The 27,683-nt window shown below is 48.5% G+C and overlaps 1 protein-coding gene across 4 annotated transcripts in view; it reads right to left on the minus strand.

Annotated features, from left to right (window-relative positions):
• Positions 1 to 2,655: 2,655 nt before the first annotated feature.
• The window catches only part of DAGLA (diacylglycerol lipase alpha), a 58,565-nt gene continuing 33,537 nt past the window's right edge, over positions 2,656 to 27,683 (minus strand). For all 4 annotated transcript variants that reach the window (XM_064715357.1, XM_064715358.1, XM_064715356.1 and 1 more), the window contains 14 exons: positions 24,510 to 24,644; positions 23,744 to 23,821; positions 22,815 to 22,939; positions 21,717 to 21,873; positions 20,879 to 20,962; positions 20,682 to 20,759; positions 16,756 to 16,836; positions 15,374 to 15,516; positions 14,041 to 14,109; positions 13,039 to 13,111; positions 12,115 to 12,311; positions 11,172 to 11,301; positions 10,567 to 10,748; positions 2,656 to 9,911 (listed from right to left, as the gene is read on the minus strand). In XM_064715357.1, coding sequence (XP_064571427.1) covers positions 8,984 to 9,911; positions 10,567 to 10,748; positions 11,172 to 11,301; positions 12,115 to 12,311; positions 13,039 to 13,111; positions 14,041 to 14,109; positions 15,374 to 15,516; positions 16,756 to 16,836; positions 20,682 to 20,759; positions 20,879 to 20,962; positions 21,717 to 21,873; positions 22,815 to 22,939; positions 23,744 to 23,821; positions 24,510 to 24,644 — 2,460 coding nt within the window. In that variant the 3' untranslated portion in view covers positions 2,656 to 8,983. The remainder of the gene's footprint in view (positions 9,912 to 10,566; positions 10,749 to 11,171; positions 11,302 to 12,114; positions 12,312 to 13,038; positions 13,112 to 14,040; positions 14,110 to 15,373; positions 15,517 to 16,755; positions 16,837 to 20,681; positions 20,760 to 20,878; positions 20,963 to 21,716; positions 21,874 to 22,814; positions 22,940 to 23,743; positions 23,822 to 24,509; positions 24,645 to 27,683) is intronic.

Consider the following 27,683-nt stretch of genomic DNA (forward strand, 5'->3'; position numbering starts at 1 on the left):
CTCCCTTACCCCATCCCTGCCCACATCCCAACCTCCAGCTGAGACTCCCAGGCATGACTGGAAGGATTTGGAGTCCATTTTTAAGTTTTTCCACCAGCTCTGAGCATGAACACCTCAGTCTCTGGAGGGGCGCCGGAGTCATTGATCTGGCTCACATGAGGCTCAGCCGAGCTGGGATCATGGATCCAGAGATATCCAATGGATATAAGATCTATTGCTCCTGGTGCAACCAGGTCCCAAAGAAGGTGTTGGGTCACTGTTGGAGATGCTGGAATACCTGGAATCTCCTACTTGCAAACCACCCCAATCCAGGCACAAATTCCCCTAATCCCAGATGGTTTGGGTGGAAAGGGACCTCAAAGCTCATCCCATTCCATCCACTGCCATGGGCAGGGACACCTTCCACTAGCCCAGGTTGCTTCAAGCTTTGTCCAACCTGGACTTGACACTTCCAGGGACAAAGCAGCCAGAGCTTCTCTGGGAAATCCTTTCCAGGCCCCAGGGAAGCTCCCACCCCGCTGGAGGCGGAAGCAGAGCAGAGCTCCCTCGGTTATCTCCTCCTGGCAGGAGACCTGTGTGGATCAATCCCTGCCTGGTTACCCATTAACTCCAAAGGGTTCATTCCCAAGACAGAGAGAACACCTCCATTGATTCATCAGGGAATAAAGGATCATCCTCAGGAAGAAGCACACATGTCCTGGGAGACCTCAGCACCCTGGGAAGCCTCTGGAGCTGGAATTACAAGGCTCAGCCCAGGCCTGGAGCAGGGAAGTGTCACCCACCCACTCCCAAGAAGGACATCCAGGCTCTATGGAAAGCCCCTGTCCACCCTACCAGGACAAACAAGGCCACAAGGGCTGGATGTGCTTTCCAAGGAAGTTCTGTGGCAGGAAGGATGAGTAGAGATTGCTGGAAAATCCAAGGAGACATTGCTGAGGAGGCAGGAAAATATAAACGCTGATGCAACAGACCAGGAATTACATTTGGACCACCACCCTCAGATCACCTTTCCTTTCCCTCTTTTCCAATGGAAATACAACCTGGAATCCTTGGAAAAACCCTGAGGAACTATTTGTGCCATGCTAGTTTCCATTGAATTAATTAACAATTCGATCCCAGCTTTAGTTAGTTAAATATTCCCGTTATTTCCCCCCATTTTCTTTGCTTGCTGGAGAACACTTCAAAAGTTGTTGGAAAATTTGGGGTTTTTTTTCTGTAGTTCTGGATATTTTCTCAATGGATTGGAAACAACTTTTCTCAATAAACTGGGATTTTTTCCTAAGGCCACCAACACACCCAGCAGCCGGAGAATCTCCCTGGAAAACACGACTACATCCCCAAGGAAGGCTGTTAATAGGTTTTATAGCAGCATCCCCCACTCCTGCTGTGTCCACATCTATATATTTTCATCCTTAAAAACTGAATTAAAGCAGCCTCTCCTAAACATGGATTATTCCATGTTTATCCAAGGATAGCAGCCAGAGTTGGATGTTTTCCTTCCCCAGGAGGGGAAGGGTTTCCAGAAGAGCCAATATCCTTTTATGAGGCTGATATAGCTCTGGGTAGGGAAAAAAAATCCCACAAAACCATCCCAAAACATCAGGCACTTCAACATTCCAGCACTTTTTATAGGCATTTTTATAGGAACTCAGTAGTTCAGCCACCTTTGAGCTCTTAATTCCCTGATAGTCCCTTCAGGAGCAGCCATAAAAAACAATTCCATGCAGCCATTAATAGGATTACACACTTCCAGGCATTCCTTTTCTCCCTGGATTTCTCCTGGCTGGTCAGTGAGCTCCAGGACTTCTCCTGCCCTTACTCCCCAATGCTGTAAGCCATAAATGCAGCTTTTCCCTTCTCCAGAATATGAATTATGCGAAATTATTCAGCTGGGACCAGCCCTCAGGCAGTGAGATCCTGCCTTACAACTCCAGAGCCATGTCCTGTGGGACACTGGGAAAATCCCAGTTTGGACTCACCCGGCCCACAGAAGGATCCCAGCACCTCCATGTTCATCCAAAGGGGAGATCTCCACAGGGTTCAGGCTGGAAAATCCAATTGATTGAATATTTGGGATATATCCTTGACTTAGAGCACACATGCTCGTCCTCTATCCCTGTCATTCCCATCCACTCCCAAAAAAATTCCCCGTTTGCACTAAAATCCTTCTTTTTATAGGACAGGTTGAATTTAACTTTGAATAACTCAAAGCATCCAGTTCCTACCTTAATTTCCTTCTCCACAGAAGGAGAAATTCCTAGAACTCATCTCAAGGGACAAGGATCATGGAGTCCTGGAATGGTTTGGGTGGGAAGGGACCTTAAAGATCCAGTTACATCCCTGCCATGGGCAGGCACACCTTCCATTACTTCCAGGACAACTTCCAGCCGGCTCCAACCTGGCCACGGTATGGCAAATCCACAAGTTCTGGATGTTCTCCCAAGTGTTTTCCCACTCCAAAGGCTGAGATTCAGAGCAGAGAGAGTTGGAGAAGAAACAACCAACCCCCAGTGATTGCCTGGATCCTTCCCAAGTGCCACACACCAATTCCTGGTGTCCTTCCCACCTCACTCACCACCCTTCAAGGCAGAAACCTCAGGCAATTCCCAACCATCCGTGTCCAGGACATCCTTGGCAACAGTCACATACTCCAGCCATGCTTCCAACATCCATTTTATACAGAGTGCCATAGAATATACAGAAAATTTATATACATCCATGTTTCTGGAATTAGGTTATAATTCATCCGATCTTTCTTTACAGCGGGATTAGTTCAGATCTTTCGTACAGAGGTACAAAAAAAGTCACGTGGAGAATGAAGGGCACATGAGGAGTGCTTGAGTTTCCTTGGAATCTTCATGCTGGGGCAGCTCGGAGCAGGGATTCAGAGGGCAGCATTCCCAGGATGAGCATGGGGACGCAGGATGCTGGGCTGTTTTCCCCCCCCCAGTTGCATATCCAAGTGCTCCAAGCCCTGCCAGAAGCAGTGGGAGTGCCTCAGAGCTCCCTGGAAGGGCTGCTTCTCCCAAAAATGCCAAAGGCTTCAGCTCCAAGGAGGCAATTAGGATCCAGCAGGAAATGAATCCAGAGATATCCTGCTCTGAGCTGCCCCAGCACGAGATGGGACACAGGTGACAGGCAGGAAGGGCTTTTCCAGAGAGGCAGAGCCAAAGGAAAGGGACTCACAGGGCTCAACATTCCAGACAGGGAGGCACAGCCCATCCCCAGATATCCCTGTGCCAATAGGAATTCCACATAGTGCCAGGACAGGAGCTCAGGAGTATTCCCTGGACTTGTGGAGGGAAAGGTGGGAAGCTGGAGCTGCAGGTGAGGCCACTTTGCCACCACCAAGCGCTGGGGACATCCCAGGAAAGGAGTGAGGACCCAAAGGGTGTGACAGCGTCCTAGGAAAAATCCCTGCCAGGATCCCTTTGCACACAAACTTCCCAAAAGTGGATATCCCAGCAGGACAGACCCGTGCCACCCCAGCTGGGACTTCTGACTCTGAGCCATTGGAACTGCACAAAGCCCAGGATGGGAAGCAGGGAAGTGGAATCCAAAGAAAAACCAGTGTCAAGGCTTGTTCCTGTGCTGCAAGGATTTTCAGGAATCAAGAGGTGAAGACAGGGAGTCATTCCTCATCCCGCAGTTGTGTTGGGAAGGTGGGAAAGTCAGGACATGCAGCATGGTGTGACACAGTGACAGCAGAGGGATTGGACACAACAAGGAAAGCTGGAAAAATTCCCAGGGAGCTGCTCCAGAGCCAGGGAGAAACTTGGTGTGGGTTGGAGGAAATCGCCTGCCTCAGGTCAAGATTTGCTTTTGGCACTTGGATACGACCTCAGGCAGCAAGGAAAAGTGGGAAGGTGTGGGAAGTCCTGGCTGAGGCAGAATGGGAGAGCTCAGGAGCAAGGGCAGCTCCTGCCAGGCCTTGGCCACACTTCCATACTCCCAGAGAAGTGGGAAAGTAAGGTGGGAGATGTCTGATCCCAGAAACTGGGACCTGAAGCCAGGGAGAACAAAGGCACAAGAGGTATGAACTCAAAAAACATGGAAAAAACAATGGGAATGGAGACAGCAAAGCACTTGGAGGCTGAAGATGATTCCCTATGACAAAGCAAGGAATTGCCCTAATCCTTGCCTATTTGGAATTTCCAGCCCTTTAGCAGCTCCTTGGAGCTGGAAGAAGGGGAAGGACATCAGTGACTGCTGATCCAGCCCCCTTCCCATCCCTCTCTGCATCCACAACTCCCCTGTGGATCTGACTGGAGAGCAAAGGGCTCCAGACTGAATGCCAGCTTCCAGCTGCAACATTCCCTCCTCTCCTTCTTCCCACAGCTGCCAAGGATGGGCTGTGTTTGCCTCCAGCAGGATCCATGCAGCATTGCTTCCTCCACACGGGAGCCATGAGAGGGAGCTTTGGCACAAGAAATGAGGCTCTTCCTGAAATCCAGCAGCTCTTCCCAAAAATCAGCACTGCACAGGCTCTGGGAACAAAGCAATGAGCCCAGTTCCAGGCAGTGCTTTCCAACTGCTTCCTTCAGAGGGATTTCTCAGCAGAGCAATCCATGCAGAGGTGCTGCTGGAATTCCAGCCTTCCCTTTCCTGCAGCACTGTAACACTGCAAACAGGGATCACAGAATTCCAGAATAATTTGGAAGTTCCCACTCACTGCCGTGGGCAGGGACATCTTTCCCTAGCCCAGGTTGTTCCAAGCCTTACCCAACCTGGCCTGGAATATTTCCAGAAATGAGGAATCTACACCCCCCTTGGCAATGTTACTCAAAGGCTGCAGTTACAACCACTATTCCTAAACCCACTGGAATTAAATATTCCTGCTCCCATCCTGCAAAGCCAGAATGTCCTACTGCCAAGGGAAGAATATTCCAGAATGGATAAGGACAAACCCAGCATGGAGGGGAGCTCCAGCCCAGCAATTCCCAAGGCAAACACAGAAGACTCTGCTGCCCAATGGAGGCTCTTGGATACAGCCTCAAAACACAAATCCAAACACACCCATTCCAGCAATAATTAATCCTACCTAATTCCCATTGCCAGGAGTAATCCTGATTATTCCTATGTCCCAATTTGTAAATGAAAGCTGTGTGGGCGAGTCCATGGAAATAATATTATCTGCCTGCAGGAAAAGAGCAGCAAAAGCTGAGAAAACATCAAAGTGCATGGAGAATGTGTTAGATATTCATCCTGCATCACCACGCTTGGAGCTTTTCCTCCTTCTTACGTGCCCTTGGAAACAGATTTCCCACTTTAATTCTGCATGGGACCATCAACTGCTCCTGGAATCTAGCATCCTAAAAGAATAGAACTGGGAATCACTGGAATTCTGTAACCACACTCCCCACCCTCTGCCATGCCAGCCCTCTGCAGAGACCAAAGTACCTCCCACAAATCCTGTTTGCTTTGGAAAAAAGTTGCTAAAAAGTTCCAAGAATCTCATTTAACTGCTTTGGGATAGTTTTCCCATGTTTCCCATGTGCTACCAAGGATGTGGAATGAGCCATCAGCACCCTGAGAGATGGGAGGGATGAGGTGGCTCCTGAAATAGGTGAGAAGCACAGGGAGCAAAGAAAAGAGGGAAGGTTTTAGGAGGAAATGAATATTCCAAATGGAGAAGGCAGCCCCAGTGGAGAAGAAGCAATGATAAATATTGGAAAAGAGCTGGTATATCCTTAGCACTGCAGGATCCTTCCCAAATTTTTGGCACTGCTGCAATGAAAGCAACAATAAAATCAATTTACTGGTGCAGAAGAGCCTCAGCTCCATTCCTCTGCCAAGGAACTCTTGGAATACCAACACTCAGCAGTGTTGGAAAGGACCTTTAAAGGTCACTCAAGTCCAAGGAAGAAGGATCAGAATGGATTTTAAGGATGAGGCATGGAATGGGTGACCTGTTGGTCAGTCTGGGGTGTCAGGCACTTCCAGCACTGCCTCTGCACAGGGTGGAACATCCTGTTGGAATGTCATGGGAATACCCAAAGATCAGAAGGCACAAAGCTGAAGAGGAAGAAGCAGAAGCCAAAAGATTTGGAAAACTGGAGATGCCTCGTATTCCCAAAGACAGAGCAGGAAGAGAAAGCAGGAAGTGTGTACAGTACAGATGAAGGAGGTAGCTGAAGCTTTAACATTTATTTCAGCATTCCAGGTGTGCTTTTCCAGGAGGATATGGGAGATCAGCCTTTCCAAATGCCCAGACAGCAAAGGAGTGATGGGAATGGAGACATGGAATGCTGGGGATCAAGACACAGTGATGGGGATCAAGACACAGAGACATTTAAAGCAGAAATAATTCCAAGAATGTGAATTTCATTTGAAAGGACTGGGATCAGATCTGTTTGTCAACAAAAACCAGGAATTATCCATGACAGGATACAATGAGAACCTTTGAGGGGCTCTTTTGTGCCTTTACTCCTTGACCTGTGGTAAGCCCAGCTCCCAGGAGTTATGTGATTCCAGGTTTTCCTAAGTCCAGTAATCACAGAGCAAATAAACTGCAGCATTCCAGACTGCTTCCTGTCAGGGCAAGGGAAGGCCATTCCTATGGGATACAGTTCCAATGGCACAAAGAAGGAAACAGCCACCCAAGGACTGAGTCTTCCAGGACACAGCAGAGGAACGTCAGGGAAGGGACTTTCTAGTGCAACATTTGAGCCATGGAACATCAGCAGGTTCCCACTGGAATCGTTTTAGGAGGGAGATATCCCACTTTTCCTCACCTGGAGGCACCTCCCACCAGTAGTTCCATCTAATCCCAGGTATCCATGTCTCTCCCAGGGACAGAGATGATAATTTTCCTTAGTGCTTTAAAGTGCTTTGCAGATCCCAAGCTCTGCCTTAGTGCTAAGGGTTAATTCCTGCTGGGAATAAGGGCAGGAATGAGCTCCTTATCCCAGCTCCTGGGCCAGAAGGGGAGCTAGCCCGCTAGCCCCAGCCTCCCTGCCCCTCAGCTCCCCTTTTCCCCTCAAACCTTCCCAGATTTTTGTGCGTATTCCCAAAAAATCACCTCGGTAGTGTTTCCTGAGTGCAGGAATTCCTCCTTACCCTGTGCTGTGCTCCTGAACCACCTGCTCCCTGCTCCTTTTTTAAGGACCTACAACATCAAAAAGAACTTCTGGTTGCTCAGAATAAAAGGATTTTTTCTTCTCCAAATCCCTCTGAATCCAGAGGGGCTTCCTTCCTCTGATTCCACTCAGGGAAAGGTCACCTTTGGAACCTTAAACCACAGGGATAATGTTTTCCTGGCTGCTTCAAGCACTTCTGAAGGCTCTGAAACAGGTAAGGAGCAGGGGCTGGAGCATCCCACACTGGATGGAGTGGGATATCAGCACTTGGACCCAGAATCCAGTGGAATTCCATGCACCCAGGATTATTTACATCAATGCACAGTGGTTATAAAGTGCTCCTCAATGGCATTGGATCCCACTGGCTCCCGGGGAGCACAGCCCTGACCCATCCCAGCGCTTCCACAGCCCACACGGAGAACAGGAAGCTGGGATTTGCCAGGGGCTGAGCTCCTGGAAAGCACAGCATCCACCTACAATGGAAATAGCACTGCTGAGGAGGGGAAAAGGGAGCAACCACAGGATTCTAAGGAAGTTAAACCAGGAATTTCTTTTCCAGGGAGCTCCAGGGAGAGCCATCAGTAACTGCTGAGCTTTGAGGGGGAGTTGTGGCAATTCAAGGCCTTTTCCAGGTCCCAAGAATGCTTCATTTCCTACAATAGGTAGTTTTCCTCCTGCTCCCATCACTGGAAAACCTGCCTGGAGAGGTGGAGCAGGCTCCTCTGGGCCCGGAGGCTCAGGTAGTTTTTCCTAACTTGCTCAAGCTTTCCTGCATGGAATTGTGCAGGTGGGGAGAGGGGGCAGGCAGTTACCCCCAGATCCAAGCCACTTGGGAAGCAGGGGGCTTGGAATTCTGCCTGCCATCCTCTCTTCCCTCAGTCCCCAGAGGGAACAGCATGGGAAGGAGAGGATGACCATGAATTTTCCTTCAGGAAAGCCTCCCTATTTCCTTAATAAATACCTTCCAACCAGCTCAGCAGCTCTGTAAACATACAAGAGATTGCAACACTGGGAAAAAGTCCATCTTTTCCCTGAATTCCCAATGACAGAGGCTGGCACTGATCCACTGTGGATGCTGCATATGAGTGGTGTGAGGACCCCCAGGGATCCAGGAGAGACTCCCAGACTCCACAGGGGACTGGAAAATAATGCCAGGTGCATCTTGCAGTTGATCCATCCACATCCATGCAGCTCTGAGATGAGAATCCTGGCAGTCCCACGGGAATGTCGCCAGCTTAGAGGGGTCCAGGGAATCGAGGAGTGATGGGGGTGATATCCAGGAGAACTTTCTGCCAAAGGCAGAGGGATTGGGCTCTTGGGAACAGCGTCCTTCCCTCTCAGGAGTGCTCGGGGGAGAGAAACCACGGTGCCAGCCCCATTCCTGCTGCGCCTGGCCGGGAAGGGGAGACTGGATTTGGGGGGAATACAGCCCCAATGGCTTTAAAACAGGAGTGTCCTACAAAAGCAATCCCCATGGGAGTGTGCCGAATTGGATCTTGGGCCGGATCCGTGGTAGTGCAACAGGGCCCAAAGTCTCAATCCGCTCATTTCCCACAACCACCGGCTCGGTCCCGAGGAGAGGGATCTGGCCCGGCTCCCTCCTGCTTCCATCTATCCAGGTATCTCACTCCCAAACTCAGCAGGTGCCCCAGGGCAAGGAATCTGCCTCTGGAATGAGACAGGCTGAGGTAGGGAACTTTAGTGCCTCAGACCCTCTCAGGCCCCGTGGGGCAAAGCTTCTCCCAGCTCCAAGCACAGGATTCCAGCACAATCCATCCTCCAGACACCACCACTGGGTCACCCCAGAAAGGATTTTTCCAGCTGTCTCCTCTGATCCCAACTGCCCGATGACAGCCTCCTCCATGGATTATCCCACTGGGATCATTCCACCCCTTTCCCCTGCACTAAAGGGCCGAAATCATGAGGTCGTCCTGCTTGGCAGGGCTGGTTACATGTCCAGAAGGGGTGGAAGTCCGGATTTTGTCCGTGGCCAGGCATTCCTGGCTGCTCACACCCGTGGGAGTGATATCCATGAGTTCTCCGGATGAGCTAAGGGGGAAGGAGGGCGACACGGAGATTCCCGACGAGGGATCCGTCGAGCCCGCAAACAACCTCGGGGGCTTTGGGACTAAGTTGGGCTCGTACTGTGCCCTCAGCAGGATCTCCTGGTCGCTGACGGATTTGGGAATCTCCGCAAAGTCGCTGGAGCTGTCCGACACCATCATGCAGTAAATGTCCTGGAAGGAGCTGCTTTTGCTGTCCAGGTTGAAGAGGCTGTCGATGAACTCGGCGAATTCCAGCACCTGGGGACTGGGAACGTCGGCCAGGCGGCCGTTGTGGAGCGGGGGCTCTTCCCGCGGGGACGAGGACGCGCGCTCCCCGTCGCTCCCGGCGCCCTCGGCGCTGCAGCGGCGCTGGGGGGTGGTGCCGCCGCTGTTGAGGACGTTTTCCGGGGGCTGCGTCTCCTGGGAATGCTTGGAGAGGCTGTCAGCAGCCAGCAGCTCTGTCCGGGAGCTGAGGGAAGGGTTCTCCTCAGGGATAACGGGGTCTATATAAAAGCAGTGCGTCTCGTCCTTCTCCATGACCGCATGGAGGCTGGGGGAGCCCCGGATGCTCCGGAAGCCGGAGGAGCGCCGGGAATCGAAGCTGTAGATGGATTCGTTGTCCGAGAGGCTCTCCATGGTGGCCAGAGGGGCGCGGCGGTCCTGGAGCTCCACGGAGAGACGTTCCTTGGTGTCCAGGAGAAGCAGCTCCACGGGGTCCTTCTGCACGGGAGAAAGCGGCTTCGTCTCATAGAACCCCTCCAGGCTGATTTCCGAATGGGATTTGCTCCTGCAATGGGAAACAGAGAACACGAGGCTGCAGAATTCCAGAACAGTTAGAGGATCCAAGGGTTCCTCACACAGCTCCTCCAACCAGAGGCATCCACAACTCCAGGGAATCTCTTCTCGCTCCATCCTCCCAGCTGGAAATACCACAAACAGATTCTCCCTCTGCAAACTCCAGTTCTTGCCCTTCTCTCTTTTTTCCTGGCTCACTAAATCCTTCTCTCCTGTCCAGAGAGGCTGTGGACTATCCCTGATGGTGCTCCAGGCTGGATGGGGCTTGGAGCAACCTGGGCTGGTAGAAGGTGTCCCTACTCATGTCAGAGGCTGGAACTGGATCATCCTTAAATCCCTTCCAAATCAAACCAAACCAAACTTGGCTCCAAGTTTTACCTTAGGAAAACCTCACGTGTCTGGATAAAGCAAAAAAAAAGGAAGTCTCTTTCATAACTTTCCTGAACTTGCTGCAGTCAAATTCCTAAGCAACACAAGAGATTTTTTCCCCTGACATTCCTCAAGATATCCTGAAGCTTTAATTCCCACAAAGGCCCATGGATCTGTCTTTCCCACAAACACGGATCACAATGCTCCAAGAGGAAGAGGGCCCACACTTGTGGGTATTTATTAATATTTCTAATATTCCATATAAAATCTCTCCTTACTTGGTACTGCTGTTCCTCCTGTCCGCTGGGATGGGTCCAGTTCCAATCTGCACGGTGGGGCAGCTGGGCAAGGGCTGGCTCTGGAATATCAGCTCCGGGGTGAGATCCACCTCTGTAGGGCTCACCATCACTTTGGCTGCAGAAAGCAGAGCTGTTTTCCCCTTGTTGTAGTTCTCCAAGACCTGTCCAAAGAAAGCAGAGGAACAGCAGGGATTGACTGGAAGCTTTCAAACAGCTGGATTGGCCTCTTTCTTCCCAGAGCCTTCTGGAAGCACAGGGAGATAAAGGATTAGAAGGATAAATCCTGACACATCCCTGGATGTCACCTGGGCTCCAATTTAAGGGCAGCTCCTGGAATGAACCATCACCACCCAACCTCACGTTATTCTGATGTTAAATTTGGAAACAGGAGCTCCTGGGACTGTGGGAATTCCATTCCCAGACCCTGTCACACTCCATTCCCAATACCCAGTGCAAGACTGACCAGGAGCATCCCCTTTCCTCCTCTTCTCCAAAATAAACAGCCTGGTGTATTTAACCAGCAGCATTCCCAGGATAAGCCTGCCTGGCCCAGTGGTTTTTGGGATGACAATTCCCTGCCTTACCTTGTTGAGCCCTTCCATGACCACGTAGGGGAGGTGTTCGTGCAGCATGGCCGGGGAGATGATCACCTCGTTGAAGGCCTTGTTGTCCCCCCAGATGGCAAAGTAGGTGGGATCCTCCTGCTCACAGCAGCTGGAAAAGGGGTGCAGACAACAGGGAAAATGGGATGGAAGAGCAGGGCAGTGTTTTGGCATGTGAAACAGCAGGATGCAGAGGCAGAAAAAGAAGAAAAACAGAGGGAGGAGCTGTTAAAATACACATGGTTCCAAAATACTGCTTTATGGGGACATGATTATCCATGGGCTAATCATCATCTGAAGAGGAAAAGGACTTTGGACAAGGGCCTGGAATAATAGGAAAAGGGGGAGTAGCTTTAAGCTGAAAGAGGGTGGGTTTAGATGGGATATTGGAAAAAAATTCTTCCCTGTGAGGGTGCAGAGGCCCTGGCACAGGTTGCCCAGAAAAGCTGTGACTGCCCTATCCCTGGAAGTATTCCAGGCCAGGTTGGATGAGCTTGGAGCAATCTGGGATGGTGGAAGGCATCCCTGCCCATGGCAGGGGCTGGAACTGGATAAATCCTTAAGTTCCTTCCAACCCGAACCATTGCAGCATTCCATGTGCTGGTTTAGATTAGATATTGGAAGAAACTCTTCCCTGTGAGGGTGGTGAGAATGGAAAATTGGGATGGATTTCCAAGGGAAGTTGTGGCTGCCCCATCCCTGGAAGTGTTCAAATCCAGGCTGGACTTGTCTTGGAACAACCTAGTCTGGTGGAAGGCATCCCTGCCCATGATCTGCACAGTCCCTTCCAACCCAAACAATTCCATAACTCCGCCAGCACAGCCACAACCACTGTCCCCATGAGACAGCGGGGAAGAAAACCCCCTTCTCCTTGTCCCAGGGAGAGTTTTCCAGCCAGAATTCCAGCAGGAACTGCAGGACTCACCAGCACTGCTCGGCAGGGTGGTTGTGCACCACGTGGATGATGCGGCCGGGGGGGTACAGGGGCGTGCTGGCACTCAGGGCGATGGTCAGGTCACTGGGATGTGTCCAGAGCCGGTTGCTCGTCACCGAGTTCTCCTCTGGCTCCTCGGGAAGCTCGGATTTGGGAATGCACTTGGTAGCCCCCACAATGATCCGCCACTGTTCCCACAAAGAGAGAGGGGGGGAGGGAGGATTTGAGGAGAGAACAGCAAAAAACCCAGTTTTCTTTCACACAGGACGGATTTGCCCAAGGAAGGTGTGTGAAACACCACCAAAGGTGTCCAGGAAAAACACAGTGACACTGGGAACAAATAAGGAATGATACAAGGACAGGAAAACAGGGAAGCTGGATACAGAGATGATCCAAATGTTTCTGAAAGTTTATTTTCTTTTCCCAATTATATACTCTCTCCAGGTAAATTCCATCACGTATTATCCCTAAAAATCTTTGTATTTTATGGGGTTTTTTCCATCTTGGTGCAAGGGTAAAGACTGGGGAGGGACAGCTTCCCACATTTCCTATCTCCAAGACATGAAGCAGACCATTTATCCTGGAACAGCCTCACCCCAATGTTCTGACAAGCACAGGTGTTGGACTTCCAGCCTGTTCCCAGTTTTAACTGGTCAGGAAAATCCACACTTGGAATACAGACTTTAAAAGGGGCTCAGACAGAAAATTCCCTGCTCAGTTATTTGGGATCTGTGATGGTGAAGTTTCAGCAAGTGAGCCAGAATGATCCCACTGAGCTCTCCAGCTCCTTCCATCATTCCTCTGGTTCCCTAAATAATGATCCTGAGGAGGCCTGGAGGAAACCCACCCTTCTTGCCATAAAAATTCCCCATCCCTGCTCAGAGACATCTCCAGGTGTTGGCTCTTCCCTCTTACCTTTGGTTTGGTGCTTCTTTGGAGAACATCCAGAAGCTGCCGGCGAAATCCCTCCAGCTGAGAGAGCCCGATCCTGGAAGAGAGGTAGATGTGACCATGGAAAAGAGGAAGATGTGACTCTGGAAAAAAGGTGTGGTTATGGAAAAGAGGAAGATGTGATTCTAGAAGGGATTAAGATGTGATTCTGGAGAAGAAGAAGTGAGTCTGAAAAAGAAGAAAGTTATGGATATGGAAGACAACACCTGGGCAGGGAACAGGACAAGAAGGATATGGAGCACAGTAAACAAGGCATTGAGTTAAAAGGATGCAACATGGAGCAGATGGATTCAGAGGTGGGCTGTGGCATCACTCAGGAGCAGGAGCCAGGAGTGAGAGGCCCAGGGAATTACCAGGACAACAAGGATAAGATCAGTTAACAGGGAAGGAGGGAGGTGACAACCAAGATGGCACAGAACAGGTGAGTTGGAAAAGTGTCCTGGAGCTGAATGACACCACAGAGCAGATGACAGGATGGACAGGACCATGGCATCCAGGTAAATCCCAGGTTGCCTGGCTCCTGTTCCAAATCCCTGCTCAGCAGAACATATCCCAGGAGATGAGGAAGTTAAAGAATGCCAAGGCACAAGGAATGAGCTGGTTTGGAGATGAGGTGACATAGAACAGGGATTTTGGGACAAATTGGTCCAAATGAGGTGGCAGCACATCCAGGACAGGGCCAAGATAACACAGGAAACAAGGAAGGTGGCACATCTGATATTCCAGGTACCACAGGGAGGGATTCCAGAGGTAAGACATTCCCCCTTTTCTTTCAAACAGGAGGGATTTGCCCATAAAAGACACAACAAAGGTGTCCAGGAAAAACACAGACACAGGGAACAATAAAAGGACAGGAAAATGAGGAAGCTGGAGACAGAGATGATCCAAGTGTTTCAGATAGGAAACAGATGATTTGGGACAGAACAGCAGAGATTCATCAAGGAATTCAGACACTTCTCCACTTGCCTGGGCACCAGATCTTTGCCAAGCACCACTGCAGTCACAAACTCCTTGGAATACTCCATGGCATCCTCACTGGAAGAGAAACAGGAGCAAGGAGAAGCAAACAGTGTTTCATTCCCAATTCAGTGGCAGGGAAACCAGGGGCACAGACCCCAATCCAAGCTGCTCCAGGCTTTGGGGATTTGTGCCTTGTGGAAGAAGAGCCTGATCACCACATCCTATGGCCCAATCATCCCCCTGCACACGACTCTGGATATAGCTGGGAAAGGAAATGCTTGAACTGAATGCCTCATAGTCATTTTCCAATAATTTGGGAATGGTGGGACAGCCAAGGAAGAAGATATTTCCTGCTCCTGAGGCTACAATGTAGGATGAAATATACCAATATTTGGGGGAATTCAAATGGCAAATTCCTGGAGCAACCTGACTTCCAAGACAAGAAGAAAGAAATCAAGATTCCCACTGAGTTTCCTGGAGATATTCCCAACCAGTCACCATGGGCAGAGGCTGCCTCACTGACCTAGGGATGATCCTGAGCATGACACAAGTCAGGAGCTACCAAGGCATCCAGGAGTGGACAGTTTGGAGCAGAAGGCTGTACAACTCTCCTGAAATATCCTCCTCTGTAGCTCTGTGGCTGCAGAAGAGCTGGGAATACTACAACAAGGAATGCCAGCATCCAGATTCAGCAGCAGGATGGTTTAAAACCCTTGGCTGCTCCTGGAATATGATGCAGGAACTACCAAGAGAAGCTTCTCATGATCCATAGCTGATTCCAAGGATCCCCACGGTGTCTGTCAGGACCAGGAGACCTTCCCTCACTTCCCAGCAATCCAATGGGATGTTGTATTTGGGAATGACATGACCAGAAGGTCTGTTCCCATTTATAATGGGAGGGATTCACAATTAATCTCTCCTTGGTTTTGCCCCACGGCCAAGGGAGGAAAATCAGAGCAATCCCTGTGAGAAATTTTAGGCTGCAGAATGACAGAAATCACATCTCAATTCCAATTTCTTTGGAAAAGGAGTCCAAAGAACTGGATCAGCTGCTGCAGACACCTGCATTTGGTCAAGTATCTCCTTTATTTCCATCTATTCAGTGGGAGGGGGCAGAGAGTAAGGAAATTGCATCCATTTCTCATTAAATGTAGACCCATGGACAATTCAGTTATAAACCAGAATATTTGGGAAAGTGGCTATTTGCCATCCTAACTTGAATACCAAACTATATCCCAGAGGAAACATTCAGCTTCTCCAGGCTGCCTTGTCCATTTCACTGCCCCCTAGAGCCTCTCCAGGAGGATCCAGTGTATCCCAGGTGTATCCCAAGACCTACCTGAGCAGCCCACCTGGGGGGGAATAAGCAAAGCACTTCAGGGACGGATACTGGGGACGCAGCAGGAAGGACAGGATGGCAGCTGTGCCAGCTCCAAGGGAATGCCCAACCACAATCAGGCCGTAGTGCTTTGTTCCTCTTCCCTAAAAAACATGGAAACAACAAGGAATCAAGGTCAGGTTAGAAATGAAATTGAATTTATCCTCCAAATCTCTCCCTTTCCCCAGTTTTGGAGTCTGTTTCTATACATGAGCATTCCAGATTCCAGCTGAATGGCTCCTTGCTTGTTCTGAATCATGGAATCATCACAGAACCCTGGAATGGTTTAGGCTGGAAAGGAAGGGAGAGATCATTCCATTCCACTCCACACCTTCCACTAGCCCAGGCTGCTCCAAGCCCCATCCAGCTGGGAAACCCATGCCAGGGCCTGACTGGAGGCTGGACTTCATCCACTTCTTGATTTCTACATCTGGCCTACTGGGACATTCCTGAAAGAAAGAAGGTGGAAAAAAAAAAGGAAAGGCACACAAGCTATCTGAATTATTTAGGATTTGATGGGAGCTTTTTGTCCCTCCTGAAAACATCCAAGCCCACACAGAAAGTGTCTCTAAACCCTGCTGGACACTTTTCTCTGGAATATCTGTCTTGGCAACCATCAGAAACAAGGTCCTGTCCTGGTGGGACCTGGGATGGCACTTATGGACCTAAAGCCTGGAAATATTCCTCCTGAGTAACAGAACAACTCCCATTTTCCCTTTCTGCACAGAAGGCAGAGAAGAATGAAGCTCCATCCCCAAAAGCTAGATGCTGGTTTATGTCTCCCTCCATCCACCAAATATCCCAAGGCAGCACTTCAGCAACTATTTCCAACATATAAACCAAGGGAAGCTGCTTCCCAACATCTCCCTTGAGTCCTGTGACATCTCCCTGCCACCAGGAATGTGCCCACAGGGACAGTCACCACCGCATTCCAAAGAAAATCTCCATAAAAATGGGATTTTAGTTCCTGCTGATTTGGTTTTAATGCTCCCTGTCCCTCACTGCCACCATGTGGGACTTCCTGCCTCAGGAAAAGGAAAATAATCAGGAGCTCTGCACTATTGGTGCTTCCAAAATAAAAAAGCCTTGCAGGAAGTCTGGATGGGGCTTGGAGCGACCTGATCTTGTGGAATGTTCTCTGCCCATGGCAGGGGGTGGAATGGGATGAGCTTTAAGGTCCCTTCCAACCCAAACCATTCCACAAAATGAGTAACTAGCTGGAAATCCAGGAATTAAAGGAAGAGCTGAGAAATGAATACAACAGCTCAGGGACACAGAGATTCCCTTAAAACCCAGTTTTTTATGGAAATCTCATCCTCTGTCCAGAGACAACTTGTACTCACCAAATCCCGTCCAAAAGCTTGGGACAGCACCATCTCCTGCTCCAGCTTCTTCTTGATGTACTCAGCAGACAGCACCATTCCCTGTGGGAGCAGGAACACACAGCAGGATGTAAATGGGATCTCAACATCCAGAAGGTGAGGAAGCTCTGGAATGTCCCTCAGCATGGATCAGGATGGAGGGAGATCTGATTCCCCTCTGCATTTCCAAAGTTTTGGTGCTTAAGGAGTAAAGGCAGTTCTTAATTAAGGAACACTCCAAGGGCCTATTCCTGGGCTTTTAGGGGGAAAACTACCCCAAATCCAATTAACTTAAACACGGGATTGTGGATTTGGTACTTCAGGCCAAGGGACCTGGGGCAGAACAGAGAAACAGACTTGGATATTCTAAATATTGGTGGTTTTAAAGCCAAATTATCCTATTCCAGGTAAATATGGGAAGGAGTTTTCAATTTAAATCTGGGAATAAAAGTGTGAATCATTTTAATAGAGTTAATGATTCAAACACCAAAGGGAAAAGCACAAGGAATTAGTTCCTGCCTTCTCCAGCCATCAATATTAAGGGGATTTGGCTGTCAGAGGACATTCATCCCAAATTATTAAAAGTTTTTATTCCCTAGAAGTCAAGGAGTGCTGGAAGATGAGAAAGATCATATCTGGATCTAAACATTTCTCCTCTCTGCTAAGGAGTGTTTCTCTGATTCCAAATGTAGTTCAATGCAATTCTAAATGCAGCTATAAACAAGCAACTGGAATTTGGTTTGTTGCATAAATTTCTGATAATGGTACAGTTTAACTCAGTGGGAAGTGAGCCCAAACTCCAAAAAATGGGGGGACACTGGGCAAAATCATCTCCTTGGCTGTTTTCCTTTAAATCCCTATCTTAAAATGGGAATGTTATTGGGGGCTCACTCTTCATCTCAGAGATAAGAAAAGATTCCTGGCTCCAAAAGCAAAGAAAAATATATGTAAATAATAATATATAAAACCTCAGTTATCCCAGAGAGCTGGATTGGGGGTTGGAGTTAAAAAGGGTAATGAGGATATGACAGCAGGATAATGAGAGGGAAAAATCAGGGAAACATCAGGGAGAAATCAGAGGTAAATCAGAGGAAGAGCTGAGGAGTGGGTAGAAAATGAGGGGTGGAAATTTGGTGGGAAAATTAGGTGGGAAAATCAAAACCAGGGATAAATCAAAAGCAGGGATAAATCAGGAATAAGTCAGGAATAACAATGTTGACTGTCTTGCATCGATATCACCTCATCAAGCCTCCAGAGATCAAGTTTTATTCCACTGTTATGGAATTTCTTGGGTTGTTTCAAAGAGGGGCAGAAAGGCATAAGAGAAGCCAGTGAGGGGAAAAAAAAGCAAAGAAACATGGATTTTTCCAGGTCCTCAGTACCTAAGATGTCTTTGATCCCAATCTGGATACTGAAGAGAGGAAGCAGGACAGGAGAGACCCCACGCCATGGAAATGAGATAAATGGGATGCTGCCACCACCAAAAGGCACCACAGTGGTTATGCCTTGTCCCAGCTCCTCCCCAGCTTCCAGAAGAGTCTCCACTCCCAATCCTAATGAGAAGTGAGCAGCAGGCCACTGATCTAAATTCCCACCGCGAATTTGGGATCCTATTTTTAGAGAGCGTGACCCAAATCCACGGTGATGTCACTGCTGGGAGGTTACTCAGCCTTCGGGACGTGTTTTTGGTAATTATACCCTAACAGAGACAGGGATTTTAATGATTATGGAATGAGACTGTAAACTTCCATCTAGATTCACCATTGGAAAAATTCCCTAAAATTCCTGGAGTCCTGGTTTGGGTTGAAAGGGACCTTAAGGATCATCCCATTCCACGGACAGGGACATGTGCCATTAGCCCAGGTTGCTCCAAACTTTATCTAACCTGGTCTTGGATGCTTCCAGGGATGTAGCATCCATAAATTCTCTGGGAAACAAATCCAATTTCAAGTTAATAAAACTATTTGGGCTTAATCTAGCAAGTTCACATATAAATAACCAAATGGATCAAAGATTTAGGGAAAGGGAAAGGAAATATTCTGCATTGTTTTGCATCCCAAAGGCACAAAACTGCTCTGAGATATTTGAGATTTTGGGGGAAAACCCCTAGAAGGGTCTATTTATGAGAGAAAAATGTAGGAAATTCTCATTACTGGGATCATGGCTGAGCTTCCAGGACTTTCCAGCAGCTCCTTGTCCTCCTGGTTGGCTCAACACCAGGAAACAAAGCTCTGTAACATCCTATTTTCACTAACTTTGTCCTGGGAGTTCAACAATTAAATGTGGATTCACCCCTTTGGCTGAGGATTATTTTTAAAATTAACTTTGTTATAAAATCAGTGGACTTTATTGCAAAAATAGTGAAGTTCGATTCTTCTTTGAGTTATAATCCCTTTTTTTTGGCATTCTAATCCCTAAACTTTAGTTCCAGCTCTATTTTTTGATCCAGAATAGCTCAGAGGCCTGATAAATATTTTTTTTAATTGTGACATTGGAGCTGTGGAGTGATAAAAAATTTCATGTAAACATCAAGACTTGGAATTTTAGGATGGCTTACAGACACCCCCGGGGATGGGTGGGACAGAAGCAGCAGGAAAACACCCCAAATGAAACAAATCCTGGGAAAGCTCCCACGTAGCCAAGTCCTTGTTCCCAAATTAAATGTGTAAGTGAGACATTGGATTTGTTTGGATATTAAACTTGACTCCTGGACATTAAAAATGCATTTTAAATTCCATTATCTCCCTTAGTTTTCCCTCGGGAATCAACAGCACATTATTGTCTGTAGATTAATATTGATAATAATTCCAGAGAAAGTGAATATTTCTCTCCTGGCAGTAATCCCAAAAAAGAAATAACACAAAGGACAAATAAAAGCTCTGTCTGGAACAAAGGGAATAAACTGATAATGTTTCATGGAAGTCGCCAGTGGAGGAATATTTTCATATAAAGATCAAAAGCAAAGCCAATTTCTGCAAGGATCTACTCCTGGATTTTCATTGAATCGTGGAATTCTGGAGTGGTTTGGATTGGAAGGGACCTAAAAGCCCATCCCAGTTCCATGAGCAGGGACACCTTTCACTAATCCAGGATCCTCCAAGGTGTCCCAGCCCATGGCAGGGATTGGAACAGGATTTTTAAAGTCCCTTCCAACCCAAACCATCCCAGGATTTCATGGTTCTATATCCTAAAGCAGAGGGAAGAGGTTTGGTATTCCAGCAGGACACCATGAGGCAAGCTGGAGCTCCCAACTCATGGCTTCCAAGGACTTCCAAGCTCCACATCTCACCTTGAGCAACACCACCTTCCCCCCAGCAGCATTTCCAGCAACTGCTCCATTCCTTACAACCTTCACTCTGGATTTTCCTTTCCCAACTTGGCACTGCAGCTTTGGAAGCTGCCAAATTCCTGATCATCTTAAAAACTCAGCACATCGTTCCTTTGCCAGCCAGGGGCAAAGGTCAGCTCTGGAATAAATGGATTTAGCCAGCCCAGAGCTGCTCACAGACACAGAGCACCCATCTAATTTCACGGATCTGAGTCCTGCCAGCATCCTTGGAGGACATTCCCATCACAGCAGAATTTTAAGCACATTCTCAGGCTTTGATTGAAAATTCCTTAAAGGTTGTTGGAAGAAAAAGTCATTTGAGTGGCTCCAGGAATTTCATTGTGGGTCTCCACAATGCCTTCCTGAATTTGGAATTCTCTAATTGCACTGAGTTTTTAATTACACGCCCAGTGATTTTAACTGCTCCCACTAATTGTTTAACACCTCAAAGCCCTTTCTGTAACTTCTTTTTCAAGTAATTAAGACCATTTGGGGGTTTATAATTAAAAAGTGAAATAATTAAAAAAAAATCCACGGGGTTTTGTTTGGTTTGGGATCGTTTTCCCTTTGTTTTCCCCACCTTGTGTCCCAGCCATGTTCCGTGGTGCCCCTCAACCGGCAGGCGCTCCGCGTCCCCCGTCAGATCCGTCAGGGCATCCTGGAAGAAAAGCAGTCACCTTGCTTCAGGTGAGTCAAATCCAAGTCAGGACTCCAAACTGGGAAGGGCTCCACCTCTCTGGAATATCCACCAAGGAGGCCACTGCATATCCCACTTACTTTTGGGGACAGAGTCCCCCGGATGCTGATGACCACCTTCTTCTTGTCATGGTCCACAGCCACGTAGAAAGGGGTTTCATAAACCTGCAAGAGATCAGGAGAGACATTCCTGTAGGATTATCCTCAGAAAAAAGGTGACAGAGTGCATGACAGGATTTATGTCCAAATAACAGAATTTTTTGATGGAAATGGAAGAGAAAAAGGCTTCATTTCCCTTCTTTGTCCCAGCAGAACAGAAGTGGGTAAATGAGCCTTGCTTGGTCGTATCCTATGCAAGCTGTTACCGCTCCAGAGCTCAGTCCCCAAGGGGACTGGGTGCCAGAAGCCAGCTCGCTCTCAGACCAAGGCCGCGGGTTAGCCCCTAGCAAGCAGGGAGATATTCAGCTCTTAGTGATTAGGCAGCTCTTGTGATTTCAGCTTTGCTTGCTAGGTAGCTTTTCCCTTGGCCTAAGGCTCCAGCAGACGGTAGAGAGAGGAGAAGCAGAAGACGCTGGCTGTTCCACGAGTATGGCTTTATTGGAGGGTCCGTGAAGGGTCTCAGCTCTTCTTCTTCCGAGTTAGTAGGGGTACAGTATGCTACTTTGATACCCTTGGCCTGGATCCAATCCTGACCAATGGCAAAGGTGTTAGAGTGACCATAAGTGACCAATAGTAAGGTTTAACACAATATTGCCTTACATGGCTATAGGGATAAGGTACAAGGCGGATGTCTCTGGAGACAGGAAACTTCTTTGCTGCTGTGTCAGCATTCTATTCTCCAAGGGGCCCTGGCTAAACCTGAGGGGTTTACTACAAGTGGGTAAATCCCCTTGGGAAGGGGGCCTGGGGCTGTGCTTACAGCGTCGTGGCAGGAAGTGTAGACGATGTCCACGGAGGTCATGTTCTCGTCCAGGAAGTGGCGGCGGATGGCGATGGCGTTGCAGCCACAGCAATTGTCCTCCTCGATGGTGACGCCGGGAGCGTAGCGCGGCCGCGACGGGCACAGGCAGCAACACCTGCGGGCGGGAAGCACGGCTTTGAGGGGAAAAGGCTGGATTTGGAGTGGCATTCCTAGAGGAAAGGGAAAGGCGGGCCCTCCCAACCTCATCGCGATGGCAGCGAGTGCCAAGTGAAGGATAAAACCATGAAACAGCCTCAAAATCTGGGATCGGGTGCAGTTTTCCTTTTGAGCACCAGAGAGAGCTACAATGCAGCCAGTCCCCAAGGAATCTAAGGATTGTGGGGTGGGATGGCTCCTCAAAGGATACTGTCCTTGGAAGCACAGTTTTCCAGTGCTTCAATGTGGAAAAGCCAACACTGACTGAGCTCCAGGTTTATTTATAGGAAAACAATGGGTTTAGAATCATCCCAAAATAAAAAGAGAAACTCAGGTTGACTTTTCTTCTTTCTCTCTCATAAATAAAAGTATTCCCAAGGAATCACATTCCTCCCAATAGCCCAGGAAGTGCCAAAAGCTTGTCCCCAAATTGAATCCGGTGACAGAATTCTGGCAACTGGAAACAAACCCTTGCACCAGGGCAAAAATTCTGAGCTGGAAAAATCCAATTAATCTGAGGGAGCACAGCCCAAGCCAGGCAAATCTTGGAGGTCTTTTAATCAGGACCCAAATGTCAACTCCCTGATTTCTGAGCTCCAAGAAGCTCTTTTTGGACTTGGTGTTGTGCCAGGTGAGTTGTCTCCGCTGGCTGTTCCATGCTCCAGAGAGGATGGAGCAGAGGACAGGCTGGTTTATGTACTAGGAACTGGAAGGGATTCAGAAAGCCTTTGGAATATGAAGCCCAGGGAGATGGAAAGAAAAACCATGAGGAGAAGAAGGTCGAAAATAAATCGAGCAGGGAGGAAGCACCAAGGGGATGAAATACACATGGGGAAAAACAAAGTTTTTCAAAACGTGGGAAAACCAGGCAGGAAAAAAGGGATGAGGGTGGGCACTCACGAGCAGGATCTGGCCAGGCGGCAGAGTCCACATGTGGGTTTCCTCATGAGGTAAATGGGCCATCCGTAGGCAGCCAGGGCGAAGAGCATGTAGTAACACACCTCCCGGTACCGCTGCATCTCTTGCTGGAAGACACGGCACTCCCTGAGCCTGCCATCTCCTGCAATTCCCCCCTCCATTCCCTTTTTCCATGGTTAGGCACGTGCTGAGTGCCAGCCCCCTCTCCCAGCTGCGCTGTGGTGACTGAGGAGAGCGAGGTGGGGATGCCAGGCAAGAGCCACCCCCTCCCAGAGATTCCTCTGCCTGATTTCCTGAGGAATTCTCTGGGGTATCCCACCATGCTGCCAAGGAAGCTGCTTCCTGCAGATTTGGAAATGAGCTCCCTAAATATCCCCTCTCCAGCAGGCCAGAGAATGCCTGGAGAGGGCCACAAAGCCAATGTGAAGCAGTTGCATCCCATAAAAGCTCAGTTATTCCAAAGAGCTGGATCGGCGACTGGAGTTAAACACAGCAGGATAATCAGAGGGGAAAATCAGAGAGACAACAGGGAGAAATCAGAGGTAAATTGGAGGAAGAGCTGAAGGGGGAAATGGCAGAGGGATAATGAGGGGGTGGAAATTTGGTGGGAAAATCACAATCAGGGACAAATCAAAATCAGGGATAAGTCAGACAAATCTAAATCAGAGATAAATTAGGGATAAACCAAAATCAGGGATGAATCAAAATCTGGAATAAATCATGGATAACAGTGCTGACTCTCTAACAGCAAAATCACCTCACCAAGCCTCCAGAGATCAAGTTTTATTCCATTCCCATGGAATTTCTTGGATTATTTCAAAGAGGGGCAGAAAGGCATAAGAGAAGCCAGTGAGGAAAAGAAAACAAGAATGACAGGTGGGTTTGGAGGATCTCATATCCCAGGGCCTTACCGCATTCTTCAGATCCAGGTATTTGGTGTTCCTGGTCACTGGCATTCCAGACAGGAAAGCTAAAATGTCATTGTTTGCCTGGAAATCACAATTACACAGAAAAATTCCTCTGTGTGACAGCAAGACAAAAATCCACTCTCAAATATCCCAACCAGGCCCCTCAAATACTTCCAATGGTTTTACTCCTCCCTGATTTGAATCCCAACTCAAGGGGGGAAAAACCCATTAAAATCAATCAATTTCCTACTGGGCTGACAATGTGCAAACCTCATCAGCAGCTTGGAAAACTGGGAATTTCCTTCTGTAACCTGAATCCCAAATCAAGGGAAAAACTCCAGTAAAATAAATCCATTTCCTACTGGCTTTGACAATCTGCAAACCTCAACAGCGGCTTGGAAATTTAGGGATTTTGGAAATTTTAGGAATTTTTCCCCCTGCAGATCGCTGGAATCATCTCCATACCTTTGTACAGTGGGAATAATCTTCCCATTCATTTCCAAGTACCTGCAACCCCCTTGGAGGTGTTTTGGCATCAAGAGCACCTCCTGTATCATCTGCCTGGAGAGGACCAATCCAGATTCCAGCATCGGCTGAGCCCTTTGACAGGGAAAAACTCCTGGAAAGCTGCTGAAGTTCCCCATTATTTTTCTTTCCCACCTCAGCGAGCGAGAACAGCCCGGAGATGAGGTGGGCAGAGCCCTGCAGCTGTTTCCCTGCAGGGAATCCCAGGGCAGCTGGGATGGCAGGGGCTGCCACGTTTGCCCACCTCGTCCAGCACGGCGTTGCGCTTGGCGCGCTGCCGCTGCCGCAGCAGCACCAGCCCCGCGATGATGTCCGAGGGCACGATGTCCAGGTCCCGGAAAAATTCCGCAAAAAGGTAGGCGATCTCGGAGTAGGCATCCTGCAAAATCCAGGCAGAGAGGGCTTGGAGAAGGAGGAGGAGGAGTTTGGGTGTGGGAAGCCTCAAAACAGGACACAGAGTGAGAACTGGACTCGTTTCTGGAGCTCAGCCTCCCAAACAGGCGCGAGATTCCTGCAGGGAATGCCAGATCTGGACTAATCACATGATTATTGTGTCGTGTTTGTTTTCCACAGTCGCACTCGGGGGCTGGATTTGTGCCGTGTGTGGGCACCTCGACATCCAAACAGCTCATACAGGACACAGGGAGGGAAAGGGAATGGGTTTGGCCCTCTCTATTCAACAAAACAGAGAAAATGGGATGAAAACCAAGCAAATGCCAATCCAGTGCTACCTTGGAGTCATCTTTTCTCCTCTAAAGCAGAATAAAGGCCATTCCAGGAGGAAAAAACACTAATTTTGTCCTATTTAAGAGTCTCTTCAACTCTAAATTTGCCCTGGGATCCTTTTTCCCATATTTATCCCAGACCTGAGATCCTGTTGCCCAAACTTAACCCAAACCTGGGAGCCTTTCCCCAGATTTACTTCAGACCCTTTTGCCCACATTTAACTTGCCTGTACTTATTCCAGACCTAGGATCCTTCTGCCCAAATTGAAGTTGCCCAAATTTATCCCAGACCTGGGATCCTTTTGCCCATATTGCCAGGCTTTTCCAAGTTTATTTTGGATGACACCCAAGCAAAAAGGCACAAAAAGCACAACTGAGACACTGAATGCAGAATTCCCAGGAATGAAGGTGACCAAACCCAAAAAAGGAGGGACAGAAATGGAAGTGACCTGAGAGGGTCAAGCAAGGCTCTAGAGCAGAGGGACAAAGATATTTTGAAGAGAAATGTCCTTTTTCCACTTTTTGCTCTGTGCTACAAGAAAAGAAAACCACGAGAACTTACAGTAGAATATTTTGGGAGGCTGGAGAGGGGCTGGAATGTGGGTCAGTGCTGACCTGTCATTACTCCAGCCTAAAGACAAGGATGATCCAGAGGCTGGAGCAACAAAACGTGGAGCTGTACCCACCAATGATCCACATTTGACTCCTGCCATCCAAAACTTTTCCTACAAGGATGATCACAGCCTTACCTGAACCTTTACCCTGTGTTTTCATAGTATCCTTTATCCAGCATCAAAACCCACAAGACTGGAGTGTTGTGGAAACCCTGAGCACTCCAGGACGGGATTTCTCCTCTCCCTTCTTTGACCATCAAGACAGTAAATCCCTTCTCTTCCCTGCAGGAATGACCTACATCCTTTTATCCCTGCCAAACTCCTGGCATGTGGGATGACTTTCAGTCATTTTTCACTTCCCTACAAAAGCCAGTTAAATCCCCATTAAGAACTGGGGCTCCAGGTGCCAACTCTCTGTGCCAGCAGTGCCTTTGGAAAGCCACCGGCATTCCAACCGCAGTATCCTTGAAATCCTGACCTCATCAATCCTAGCATGGCTCCTGCGAGCTCACAAGAAATGCCAAGAGCCTCCAAAGGAAACAGGACAAACACCCATTAATCCAAAGTGGCAGCTCCAGCCCTGGATGCTGTGACAAAAAAAGGCCCTGATGGAAGTTCAGTGCATATTTTCCGCTCCAAAGGAACAGCTTTTTCTGGGAACACCTGACATTATTCCTGTTTGTCCACCTGGAGTGCTCTGCTACAAACCCTGAAGGCTCTGAGGCTTCAGACTTCACCTCAGATCCTTTCCCCAAAGCCATGTCCATCCCATAAAACACTTTTCCAGCCTAGAGGACAACGATCCTCTCCTGCTACTTTTTTTATTTTTTTCCATGGGGTGTGGGATGGGCAGCAATGGATTCATTTCTGATCCATTACGTGCTCATTCATTCCACACGCTGCCATGCCAGGACACAACATCAGGGCTTGTTCCTGCAGAGAAAAGAGGCTGGAAATTGCTCAAAAGCTGGATGTAAAGTGGAAATTCAACAGCACGAGGAATGTGAGGCATTTGGAATCCACTTTTATTCCAAGCTTAACAAAAAAGAGAAGCAGTCACTGCAAAATGGAAAGTTTGTTAAAAAGAACTCGAAATATTTGGAATACTTTTGCAATCCTGAATAAAATGGGAGTTGTTCAGGGCATTCAGGTGTCTGTCAGGGCTCTCTCTCCCAGGAAACAGAATCCACACTGTGCCTCAGGGCAGGAGTCTCCAGCACCCTGGCAAGGTGACCTGGATGTGCTCTCAGGGAGAAGGGAAGAGTCTCTGCTCTGGAGCACCAAGGAAAAGCTGCTGTGGGAGCTGCCAGGGCACAAAGCTCCCTTGGTCTCAGTTTTCCAGACGGATTTCCAGATGGATTTCCCCTGCAGATAAGCTGGGAGCTGGCAGGCCTGAGCTTGAACTTCCCAGAAGGACATTCCCAAGGAACATGGTGGCATTTCAGCCAGGGAAAGGGATCCTGGGAGGGGCAGCATTCTGGGATACAGTGCTGGACTTCTGCACAAGGACTGTGACAATTCCTGAAGCCTTCTACACTCTGAAAGCTGCACCTGTAGACAATTCCACAGCACTCCCTAAGAAATGCTGTTAATCCAATATTCATCACCTGGGAAGAACAAACGTTCACCTGACTCTCCTTTATTTTTCCACTTTCCCTTTGGAGCTTTCAATCCCTGCCTCATTTCTCTTCCTCTCCACGTTCACATCCCTTCCAGTGTGCTCCTTTTCCCGCTGCATCCTTTTGGAGCACGAACTCTGGGCTATATTTAGTGAGGACACGGCGGCTGTGGTCGGTCCCTTGGTGTTTTCCCTGTCATTTTCCGTGCCCTTCTAACTGGAGTTAAACGTCTGGGCGGATTTTTTGGCCACTGCTGGTTTTGTTGGAATGTCCTTGATAAATCCCAGCTTTTTCCCTGAGAGGTTGTAACTAATTCAGAGCTCAGTGTCTGCAAGTACACAAATCTCCTGATTTTTATGACTTTCTCCTCCCTTTGGGAACAACTCCCTGGTTCTGCTGGCTCCTTCAGGAGTCCTCAAACAGTCAGAATTTTAACTGACTTAGTTAAATCAAAAGCCAA

This window comes from Zonotrichia leucophrys, chromosome 5 (genome assembly GCF_028769735.1).
Source record: "Zonotrichia leucophrys gambelii isolate GWCS_2022_RI chromosome 5, RI_Zleu_2.0, whole genome shotgun sequence".
Classification (NCBI taxonomy): Eukaryota; Metazoa; Chordata; class Aves; order Passeriformes; family Passerellidae; genus Zonotrichia; species Zonotrichia leucophrys.